Below are 12,721 nucleotides of genomic sequence, written 5' to 3' on the forward strand. Positions count from 1 at the left end.
TCTATTTTCATTTCAAGATTCAAATTAGGTTATGCAATATTTATTTTATAGTGAAATGATTTGCACCAATTCAGTAATATCTTTTCAAGATATTGGTAGTGTATTTTCTTTCTCAATGGGAGAGTCCAAAGAAATGATCTACTGTATAATGTCGAGGGGGGCCTTACTATTTAAAAGCAAAAGGTTTAGCCTCGCTCTCCACCCAAATAATTTTCGTACAGTCCCAAAGTGCTAACAACTTGTAATCATTATGTATGCCAAATAATTAGTTGCTATTTCTACACAGATTTTGTCAGCCTTCAGAATCAGATCTCTTGAACTGTTTGGCCTCTTTTTTGTCGGTATACGCTTGAGTAAAGTGGAGATATAAATGGTCTGGACTAAGAAAGGCCTGGCATCATACACAAACGCTTACACGTACTCACACACATACACACACACAGAAAATAAAATACAAACTGCTCAGTTTCACGTAAGTCCCTTTTTAATTTCAGAAGACTCTTTAATTGCATCAACATGGCAAAGATAGTTAATTAGTAAATCATATTAAATATCCATAGTTCAAATCCAAGTTAATTATCAACAGAAATAAACTTGATAATATTTATTCTTTTCTAACAATTTTGAATGAATTATTTAAACATCCTGGATGTATTTCATTTCTCCGTCAACAAGTTGGGGGGAAAATTATCAGACAACACTTGTCTTTCATAGAACAAGACTATCAGAAAATTAACTATTTCCATACAAATGCTTTCAATTTATGAATTTAAATTTTGTAAAAAGTATATATCACAGTGATGTCTGTCTTTTTTTTTGGGCACACGTAATAGTAAAGCATCTAACAGCATGAGGAGAAAATGTAACCAATTGTTTGTTAAAAGATGCTGAGAAAAATATTATATAATTTATTTGCTGATTTGGATTCTACTTGACTTTCTATGATTATGCCATTTAAAAAGCTTTTTGGCAAGAGGCACCTAACTTTTATATATATATATATATATATATATATATATATATATATATATATATATATATATATATATATATATATATATATATATATAATTTCAAATAGCAACTACGAACAAGAAGTGCAAATTATACATGACCAAAAAAGCATCCAAATACGTTCCGTTTCATTTCTATCCTGTAGTGCAAATCAGGGGAACTGTTCTTGCAAGTCATGCTGAAATAGTCTTCTCAACCAAGCAACAGCCAAACCCTTAAAATCCCTACGACAAAATACTGACCAATAACAATTGCTCTTCACATTTCACCAACAAATGGCCATGGTTATTATGACTTATGAAGGGTAGTACACGGTCATCTATACAAAAAAATGCCCTCCAAACACAAACTCTACAAAAATAAACCTGACACACAAATGATTGCACACCTTAGAGAGATGTTCTCCGTTAAGTTAAAAGGCAAATGGTAACTGCCTACTAAAGAGCAAGGTTGTGATGTGAACGGCTCAGGGGATGACCTACACCTATGAGCAGAAGCCTGGTACAATGAGTGAGTTTTTAGTGGAACATCTGCTTCCAAGTAACATTCAAAAAAAAATAACACTAACTCCAGCCCATCTCCTGAAACTTTCACTTGAACTTGAAAACTTTAGTAATCACAGCTTTTTGTATTTCGAGTAACTTCTAATTCAGTGCTTAGACCACAAGTAGAACAATTGGTGGCAAGAAACCCTGACGTGACCTAGTCTCTTCTTTACCGCATGACATACAAATCTGTATTGCATAGATTTGAAAGTGCAGAACAAACGACATCTACTGCCGTCCATACCACTGTTACTGTCAGGGAGTAAAGGTGTCAGTATGGTTCTTGGTGCTTTTTGGATCGGTGACATCTGAAACCCCTTCCCTCCAAACCTTACTGCCGTTCACACTTCCTTACTTCGGTTTTCTTACGTGCAAATGAGTGCAACACTAAGAATACCATCGAGTAAATATTGTCTGAAGGTGTAGTTATGCTTCTTGCCCCTCACTATGATGGCTTGCTTTTCATCCCACCTTCGACTGTGGCTGTTAAGCTTATAACACTTACTTTCAGAAAAACAAGTTTGTTTCGAGCATACTGACACCTTTATGTTACCCAAGTCAGTTGTTTTGGCCAACAAAAAGTTCATACTTGCTAGAATCACAGGTTATAATTTCACTCTTAGCTTTGACTTTTTACTTATAAGTAACAATGAAAATGACGAGATGATATTAGGTAAAGTTCACAATCAAAGCAAAGCCACTATAAAGCCCATGTAAAGGTTTATTATTTTGATTAAATCTGCGCCAGAAGCAAACCCCAGACATTTCCCTTACACGCAAGCAAGCAAGCGAGATGTACCTCTATACACGATGAGGTTAGATTCCCTTGATCTCCGACTAATAAAAAGAGCAGCACGATGGCATTCAGTCGTACGAGGGAGGCGTTAGGGGATGCTTCTGGACAGAGCGGACTACCTTGGGGAGCAATACCTCCTCTTCTTTTACGTCTGCCATCCCTTCTGTTTCTTCAGTTACAGGTGCAAGTCCTCTTGCAGTAAGGGCTGCGACATCTCCCTGCTTCTGTGTTTTAGTGAGGGCAGCTGTTTGAGCGTCACTTGTCTGATGTAGACCATCAGAAAGCCCAGCACCATCACCACACCGATGAAAGAACCCACGACGGGGGCGTAGGAATACCCGTTGGCCCTGGGAGGGATGCTGGGTGCCGTGGATGGAGTTGGCTCTAGGGACAGCAGGTCCTGAACGTTTGAGAGGGAGCCGTTGTTTGGTAGAGGGGGGATGGCCAGGATGTGGCACATGAGAGGGTAAAGGTCAACGGAGCGCATGGAAGTCTTGACGTAATTCTGCCGAAAGGCCGGCCCACGGGCCACAAACACAGGCTGCATGCTACGCAAGGTGTTGTCATAGCCATGGTTTCCAACTGGAGAGAAAAGACAAGACATATATTTATATTTGCATAAACAGGTACAATGCTTTGATGTTAATTATTCTTCCATTGTTAATCTGTAGATCTTCAATTTCCACATCCCATGAATTACAGGCAGAGAGAGATTTATGGAACCTGCACTGTTGCTCTGTCAGATGATTTACTACCATCACTGCTTACCCCAGCTGACTGGTTACTGCTAAAGCAATCACAGCAAAGCACAAGCAACAGTAACAATTTAATCAAAATACAGAAGCACATAGCCCTTTTGATGAAAGCTTAGAATGGCAAACTACTGCTCCTAAAATACATCAGTGCAATTACATTCCTAAAGAATTGACTGGATTCACTAAGTGCGCTGTGTGTGAAATCAATACAGTTCATCAATGCTGGCTGTGATGGCAGCATCAGTCGGTTCAACTACTATCCAATCAGGTTTCAGTATCTCAGACTTATCAAATTTAAGACTTATTAAAAGGTACCCTGAGAAGTTATTTTTTTTTATTTTTTTTACAAACAGTAACATTATGGAGGAAGTTTTTTTTGCAATTTTCTACCTTAGTTTTAATTATACACATGCATGACTCGGACGCACGTGCAAGTGTGCGGGCGACGCGTTACGCAATCTAACCAAAGGCAGGCAAGAAGAAGACTGCTAGCTAGTAAACAATGCAGGATTCGAAATATTTAAAAAAATAAATTGCTCTTTAAATGTTTCATGATCAAGGAAATGCATTTAACATGTTTGTTAAACCTAAAAGACACACATAACGCAACGCCTAAAGAAGAATATAAATACGGATGTGAGATCGCAACACAAAAAAGAAATGCATGCTTGAATTCATCTGTTAGCCTAGAAATCTAGACGCACCCTAGTATGTAATTTGCAGCCAGGGTCGTCTAGCAACTCTCCGTTGGCTTGCGAGCTGGAAAAACCAAACTCTAGTCAGGCCAATCACATCGTGTATAGAGTCGGTGGGCGGGCTTAACATAATGACGGCAGAGTTGCGACGGTTCCGCGTGAATTCCCTGCTACTTGAAAACAAAGAAGATGGCTGCTGCTGCTGGCGAACAGCGGCCTTTCGAATCGGCTTTGGCCGCGACTCTGGAAGACTTGGAGTTCAGCTTTTCTTTGAGAAAAGAACAAAGAACGGCACTGAAGTCATTCTTAAAAAAGAAAGATGTGTTCGGAGTTTTGCCGACCGGATACGGCAAAAATTGAATCTATCAACTAGCGTTGCTCTGGTTGGTTGTAGCGCTATCCTATTGCGTGCAGAGGTAATTTGAAAGACAACCGTTAATCCCGCCCCTCTGATTGAGCCCTGGCAATGGTGAGTTCCAATGGCTTGTCAGGCTAATCTGTTATTCCATCTTCAATTGAAGTGGACAGGGGAGAAGGTGTATATTCATAAGGCTGAACTGTCATCTGACTGTACCTTTAATCTTCAACCACCAGGAAGTGCAGGTCCAGTCCACATACACCGATCTCATCAAATATGTGAGCATTGCTGCAATTCATTCACACTGAGTCTACACTAATATATCTTAAGTGCCTTCCCTGTAATGCACTGAGAAGCAGAAGTTGCCAATGCTCGACAGTAACAGCTATGGTTTTATCATCCAGGGCCTACTGATCTCTCATAAATCAAACAGCTACACGGTAGAAACAACTTTTGATATCCAGCATAGTAGCATACTACACATATCTAGCTCAGCAGTCTAACACCACATTGTCACTGAGGACAGAGTCAGCAGGTTTTTCTTCCAGCCACACTTGACCAGGCCATTTCACTGATCAACAAGCCTTCAACAGGAGAGGAGAAAAGCTGCGGCTCCAATGGAACAACTCTGCCTGGTACTCCGTTTTGATATCTCTAATCTGAAGAGAGGACATTTGAAAACCAACCTGCTTAATTTAAAATGAAGACTGCGCAGGACAAACTTTCAAACCCACACACTCCTGCTGTTTCTAAGTGAAAATCTGTCTATTTCTGTTAATTACAGCTGGTATAACATGCGCTAGCTTTGGTTCAATGATTTAAAAAAAATCTCCTGTGAAGCTATTATTAAAGCAGACTGATCCTGCCGTTTGAAACAACTGCCAGAACCCTTGTTTAATGTATAGAGCCACAAACCAGAATATAATCCCAACACAGCTTTATGGCGTTTGAATACGTACGCATGAAAGGCGCAGTCCTGTTCTGCACGACGGTCCAGCCCTCCTTGGACTCTATGAGGATGGGCATGATCCTGATGTTGTGTTGATAGTGGAAGTGCTCGGGAATGTCTTCCTTCTTGTACACCATCATGTTCGGGTTTGCATCCGCCAGCTTACTGTACACCTCGTCAAACTTCCCTGCAAGAAAGATGACAATACATGAGAATACATTTCCACCTTTTAATCAAGTTTCTTGACAGCATTGAATGTGACAGATGTTTTAAAGTGATACCTTCTTTGGGCAGTATTCCCACCACTGGACTCTTATCCACCCAGGTGTACAGGTCTCTGCTCACATACTCATCCAGTTCTATGATTTTATCAGGGGAAAGCTGCGCCATCCCGTGGTCACTGGTCACTATCAGGTTCACTTTCTCATACAGCCCCGCCTTCTTCAGCTCGTTCATGAGGAAGCCGAGCTTCTCGTCAATTCCGGTGATGACTACGTCCATGAGGGAATTCTGAGGTCCCAGGTTGTGTCCACTCTCGTCCGGCTCCTCCCAGTACAGAACTCCAAAATCCACCGCTGCATCTTTGGGTGCAGAGAACCACTCAATGATCCGCTTCACTCTGGCTTCAAAGGACACTGAGGCATTGTACGGGAGGTACTTATTGGGGAACATGCCGTGGATTTTCACATCAGACCCTGGCCACATTGCCGCCCCGCTCCGCCCTCCAGCTTTCTGGATGGTTACCCAGAGAGGCACCGCATCCTCCCACCACCGTGACTCATAAATACTGTCCGTCTCCATGGAGAAGGACCGGTTCAGAGCGGGGTCGTACATCTCGTTGGCCACGATGCCATGCGTCTCAGCATACAGCCCCGTCACCAAGCTGTAGTGGTTGGGGAAGGTTTTCGTGATGTAAGCACTCTCCACGCGCTCCACCGTCACGCCCTCATCAATGATGCGGTGGAAGTTAGGCGTCGGGACCCGGTCGATGTAATCCCAGCGGAAGCCGTCGAAGGACACGAGCAGCAGCTTGGGCCGGTCCCTCACACCGTCGCTCCTGGGCCCATGTTGGTTCAAGTGACTGAGGGAGACCAAAGGCAGCAGCAGGGCCAACAGGCAGACCAGAGGACAGCAGCCTCCTCCCAGGAAGCAGCCAAGCATAGTGTGGTGTGTGATGAGAAAACCTACAAACACACACAAAAAAGGAAAACTCAGTGAGGCTGAGCAGTTAACTCCTCCTATCTGGGGGGAAAAAAAAGTATATGCACACACCTGCTCACATACTACTTATTTTTGGGCTGTTTTGGTGGTTTGGCCACACCCCTTAGTTCCAGTTCAGTGAAATCATAAATCATACAGCATACAATGATACTTACCTAAACAATAGGGTGCCTCCAACTAACTTTTTTTCATTATCAATTCATCTACTAAATCTTTTATTGATAAATCTTTTGTCTATCAAATGTGATAGTCTATCAGATGTCTTGTTTAATCTGACCAACAGTCCAAAACCTCAAGATATTGACTATCATGTATGACAAATACATCTTATCATCTTCTTCTTCTGTTGACCGACTATTGATTCATTCACTGTTCACTCAGCCTTCCTTCCAACTTTGTGGTGACAGTTTGGGGAAGCCTCTGTCCTGCGTGCCAGGCCTCCAAACATCAGTGGCCGACCTCACCTCCATAGTAATGCCAATTAGTTTAGAAATTAGATGTTCAACAATCACAAATGGGTGGAACATTAAGAGGGCAACCTGCTGTGTTCAGTTGTCTACATACTTTTGTCAGAAAGTACGTGAACAAATGAAGCAGGTTGACCTCTGAATGTTAGCATACTTGCTTGTCAACAACATACAATAGCTCTAGCAAAACAGAGAGATCTTGGCAATACTGATAAAAAACCAACAATATGACATTTGCAACCAAATGCATCTGAATCGATAATGTGATCATTATTGTTGATTAAGGCTAAGGCAAATAATCAATATAGCTGCACACTAGAAAATTCTTCAACGGCTAATTAATAATCAACTACTCATGTCAGCCATTTATTTATGCAATTTTGCATAAATAAATGGCTGATTTAATTTTTTTAATTTGAAAAAAAGGACAGAACATGGCTGGTTCGAGCTATATTTTTTTATTACATTGTACATTGACTACCTTTTGGGTTTGGACGTCACCTTAGGCACTGGAATCATGTAATGGATGCATTTTATCGGTTAAATTAAACTTAAAAATAGATTAATGAATAACGAAAATAATCAGTTTCAGGCCTAGCGTAAGAAGTTTAAAAAAAAAAGTCAGAGTAATATCAGTGTAATACAGATATAAAGCTCTATCATGATACGGGATAGCCTACCCTTATTCCAAGCAATAACAAGTCGTATCACTATTATGTTGATTAGAGGTGTGAATCTTCACTGATCTCCCAATTCGATTACAATTATCATGTCAGCGATTAGATTTGATATCTCGATGCGTCAAATACATTTTTCTATTAAAGCCATGTAGGATATTTAATTCATTGCTTTTCAAGCTTCAAAAACAAAACATTCTGCAGTGCTCTAATACTAAATAACTTGGATACATAAAACTACAGCAGTGAGCACATGGCACTTCCTGAATGTGCAAAACATAACAGAATATGTAAACAGAAAGGTTGTTAGGCCTACATTAAATTCTAAACAGAAATAATCGATTATGGACCGGCTGATTATCGATGCAGCATCGTCCATGTCCACGATTCGATGCATCGATTATTTGATTAATTTCAACGCCTCTAATGTTGATATGGCTCTATCAAACATGGACATCTGCTAGGCTTCACTAAACATAAAGGCATTGGCCCTGAAGACATTAAAGGTCAGGAGAGCAACGATGTAATTGGCAGACTCAGGATATAAAGACTGCAATGCCTCTATAAGGGCGACTTACATTAACTACAATACATGGCAGTAGCTTTCCTGCTGACAGCCAGCCACATTAAAGAGGAAATCATCAGCCTCCGTATTTTAGCATTGTACTGCAGAGCTAACCGCTACAATACGCAGCTCTGCCTGCAACAATAAGACAGCCACATACAGCGGCAACACTTCACATGAGCGGATAAAGGAAAAGAAATGCACACACCAAAAACGCTAGATATTATTGTGCTGTCAACAAGCTTAACGTTACCTTGTTATCTGATCCTGCACTGGCTCGCCTTGAGCTGCACACACCGAGATAAACAGCCGGAAGGAAGTGCCGCCTACTAACCTGCTGTGTCACTTTTATTGACAGAAATGAAAACAAACCAGAAAAATGAAAGACAAAAGGCTGTCCGGAGTTTGCTTCATGTGCATGCTTCTCTTCACGGAGAGCTGCATCCCCCAAATTCACTGCGAATGCACCGGGTCCCAGTGACGTAATGTAGGAGGAGGTGGGAGGAGGGGTGGGTCCGTTATAGAGCTAGGTGTCAGTCATCTTACAAACATTTTGCTTTAAGATGAAAAATGAAATACATGTTGTTGTCAAATGTGTCAACGTGAATGTCGTTACATTTAAAGATGTGAAGACAAAAGACGTGTGAAATAATGCTCCCTACTACAAAAAATGGTCATCATCAAAGACATTGTAGCTCTAATTCTGTTAGATAATGATAATTTCTAAAAAGTGCAACGCAATAGCCGCCCTGCAAAAATAATGACAAACACTGTCCACAAGGTGTCAGTCAAGTCCTGTCTTACAATAGTCAGGTCTGGCTTTCTTCACAGTCTGTTAAAAGAAAGATGGCATCTCAATCATGACGCTGCGTCGTCACAGTGAGACTATTTCTGACCTACTGAGAGAAAGATCTGAGGCTCGCCACTCTAATGCACCGTTTTAATTCTCTCTTCAATTGCTATGAATGGGATTTAATGCAATGTCCAATTTTTATGAGTGTATGATTATGATGGAAAGCTAATAAATGGACCTTGAGAGTAGATAATTTGAGAGTTTGCCAATTGCTGTTTACAAGATCAAGAATTAGCTTTTAAACTCAAAATATATATAAGTGTGAAATAGACTTAAACAGGAGCAATGGTCTATCATGATAACATTATAGAACATGTATATTATACCGACAGACATGTAAATAAATAAGGAAAACATCTGACTAAATCAGTGAGGAAACATAAATGCAGACGCAAGGGGTCACTAGCTCGATGAGCATCACAATGATGTAAATCATATTCTGTGGGCCTTCCCAGTAAACCACAGCTCAGCCCATATCTGACACTGTAGAGCAAGGCGATGAGCCTTAAACACAATGATGACAATCTTAAAATCCATTCTTCTAACCCTCACATACGGCCTCTGGAGACATTTTCAGACTAGATGATTGGGATCATATTCTCTTGTTTGAGTTACAACACTGCTTTGGCAAAATCTGTAGTAGGCACATTTTAGTCTCTTAGCACATTTCAGTTGGCCGAACAAAAGGACAGTGCAGTAGTTTAATTTACTAGTAATACAGGCATTTAAACAAGTGATTATTTCAAAAGAAACCTGACACCTGACACAGGCCCCAGAGCGAAGTAATGTTCAGCCAACAATTTAATGTTTTTCAGGCAAATTAAAGTGAAATGTGTCATTATATTAACAACTGTATGATAGTAAACATGTTTTTTGCTTATTACCAAGAATCATTTGGGACACTACATAAACTATTATTATTTTGTATCGTTTTTATTTATTTATTTTTATAGAAATGTTTACTGGTCCCCAGTAGATGAATCCTACTGACTTTGGTGATCCCCTGACTTTTCTTCCAGCACTGCCAGCAGGTTAACATTTGTACTTTTATGTGAAACAAGAAAAACGAACACTGAACGGATTGTCTCAAAATGTAGACCATCAGGTTTCGCTCAGTGTGAATTGAAATGACTTTGTTGATCCCTGCTCTTTTCCTCCAGCGCCATCATCAGGTCAACACTTTGAATGTGTCTGCAAAACTAATGGCATTCCCATCAGTCTTAAGCTGCACTTTGGGTTTCGTGCTAATTAGTAAATGTTAGCATGCTATCATGCTAAACTAAGATGGTAAACATTGTAAACATTATACATGCTAAATAGCAGCATGTAGCATTGTCATGTTTCCGTCTCAGCATGCTGATGGTGGCATTGAACTCAAAGCCTTGCGGTGCCTAAGTACAGCCTCACAGAGCTGCTGGCATGGCTGTAGACTCGTTTGAGTACATTCACAGAATGTTCATTTTTATAAGCCTATCAGTGGCTACACATGATTTGGTGCACATGTTTTCAAAAGTGTTTACATTCAATAATTTAATTGTTTTATTTTAAATAGTAAAACGCTTATGTATTGTGTGTAGGCAATCAAACCAGGCATCACAATTTCCAACTTTTGTTGATCCTTTGTGCACGTTTCTGTGTATCTGTTGGGTGTCTACAGATGTCTGAGCACACTCTGTCAAGGCCAGAAATGTCTTGGGTGCACACAGCAGGCTCTAAGACTCTAAATTGAAAAATCTGAATGATGGTAGGCCTACAATACAAAAGGAAAGCATCCAGGGAAAAACGCAACTGATGCCCATAATAAGTCACACAAAAGGGTACAATCAAGAGAAAAGAAAAAAAAAAGTACAAACAGAAAAGTAGTGGTCAGCTGTGCCAAATAAGTTCTCAATGTGAATAAAACATTTCACACATAACATTTTTGGGGATTATTCCTTTCCAGCGTAGATTATTTTTTTGTTTCTTTTATGTATGTATGTGTTGAACATGTTCCTCATTGTGTTTTTTCCCTTGCATTTAGCTGACGGTGTGAATCTATCTGGAAACAGTGGAGCGGCCATCAAGCTACCTGCTCCTGTGTGTTCTGGGTTGACTTCTAACATGAAGGGTTTTGTTTGTTTGGGCAGGAAAGCTCTGTCTATTGTGAGATTTGTAGCTCTCTCTCTCTCTCTGTGTGTGTGTGTGTGTGTGTGTGTGTGTGTGTGTGTGTGTGTGTGTGTGTCTGTCTATTGTGATGCTACACAAGAATGTCGAGGTTGCTTTTGATGACTTCTCTGTAGAATGTTTTTTGGCCTTCCATGTTTAAAATGGTGTGCTTAAGGTTCGCTATGTAGAATATGGCGAAGGGCATTGTTTTATACAATATACTGTTGCAAAGTTGGTAGAATTTCCATACAGAGAATATTATCATAAATTGAGTAAATATCAAAGCACAGATCTCCTCTAGTTATCAACAGAGTTTGAGCATATGTTTACTTTTAAATAAAAATGAATTTGTTGAAGAGTCTAGAAAATGTGATTTTAGTTAACCCCAAAATGCCTTTCACAGATAGAAAACAATGGCCTGTTAGACATTCAAGTAGAGCTGAAACAATAAGTTTATTAATTGATTAGTCAATTGACAGAAAATGAAATCGGCAACTGTTTAGATAATGGTTGAGTAATAATCGTTAAAGCGAGAAATGCTGAACCTTCTCTGGTTTCAGATCTTTCTTTGTTATTTGTGAGAGGAAATTAAATATTGTTGGGTTTTGGACTATTATTTGGACAAGCAATTCAAAGACATCAACTTCATTCTGAGAAATTGTGAATGCTTTATGTACAAATTGGAGCTGTTGCACAAATTGATGCATGAACAATATAAAAAATAACTCTATGGCCTTCATGAGGACCATTCATTCTGATTTTAAACTACAGCAAAAGCGATTCTGAGAATATAATTGCACTCTTCAGTTAAATCTACTTAGTAGCCAGTGGTTCCATTGAGCGATTTAGTATCCTGTGAAAGAAGTTATGTGAGGCAACTGAGGCAATACATCTGAACAGTGATGTGCACAAACTTGATAAGGCACAGGAGCAAGATAGAAAACAAGGTTTTACTTAAAACGCATCGCCCTGGATGGTTGCTATGAGGGGCACAGGCACAAGGGGGACCATAGGTGTTGTAAAACACTTAAAAAACCTGGGTCGGTTATTAGAATTACTTCAGATTATGTTTAGGATTTTGCCCAAGTCCCAACAATGTAACAGTAGTGCTGAAAGAGTCACTTGGGCTGCTCAGAGAGGTAGTCATGGGACTCTGGGGCCAATCTAAACTGACCTTTGGCCAACCAGAGGGTACCAGATCAGAACTTGCTGCCCCTTAGGCTGAGGGGCACTTGGGTTGACTGCATGGGTGCAAGGGTTTGTGAAATTTCATTTCATTATCTGCCCATGTCAATGAGGGTCCATGTGGACTGACTGACTGACTGTACGACTACATAGACTGTACACGCAGACATGCATAGTGTGAACATGTTCGTGTATGCAGACACTTAATGTAGTATAAACAGAACCGCCTGTGCATCCAGGTCTGTTTTGGACTATTATCTGGCCCTTATACGAGCGCTAGGGTCGTAACCTTAAGCTTGGAAGTGTCCTATTAGGACAGAGACACATCCCAATCAACTGGGTTACCTGTTGAACCTTGGCTTTTATATACCGTATCAGGGTTGTCCATTGAGTTTTCACTTTTGCCCAGAAGTGGGTGGTTTAACAGTATTTGCTAGCGTACATGGATCCGATGCACCGGATAAGTATCAGTGCCAATACTGACCTTTTTTGGTGG

The 12,721-nt window shown here is 40.3% G+C and overlaps 1 protein-coding gene across 1 annotated transcript; it reads right to left on the bottom strand.

Annotated features, from left to right (window-relative positions):
• Positions 1-466: 466 nt before the first annotated feature.
• enpp5 (ectonucleotide pyrophosphatase/phosphodiesterase 5) lies at positions 467-8,529 on the bottom strand. Its single transcript, XM_078275302.1, has 4 exons — positions 8,296-8,529; positions 5,394-6,296; positions 5,123-5,299; positions 467-2,937 (listed from the first exon to the last, which is right to left on the bottom strand). Exons 2-4 carry the CDS (start codon positions 6,271-6,273, stop codon positions 2,531-2,533), a joined length of 1,464 nt encoding a protein of 487 aa, XP_078131428.1. The 5' UTR covers positions 6,274-6,296; positions 8,296-8,529; the 3' UTR covers positions 467-2,530.
• Positions 8,530-12,721: the final 4,192 nt, after the last annotated feature.

Source organism: Sander vitreus, chromosome 18, assembly GCF_031162955.1.
Source record: "Sander vitreus isolate 19-12246 chromosome 18, sanVit1, whole genome shotgun sequence".
Classification (NCBI taxonomy): Eukaryota; Metazoa; Chordata; class Actinopteri; order Perciformes; family Percidae; genus Sander; species Sander vitreus.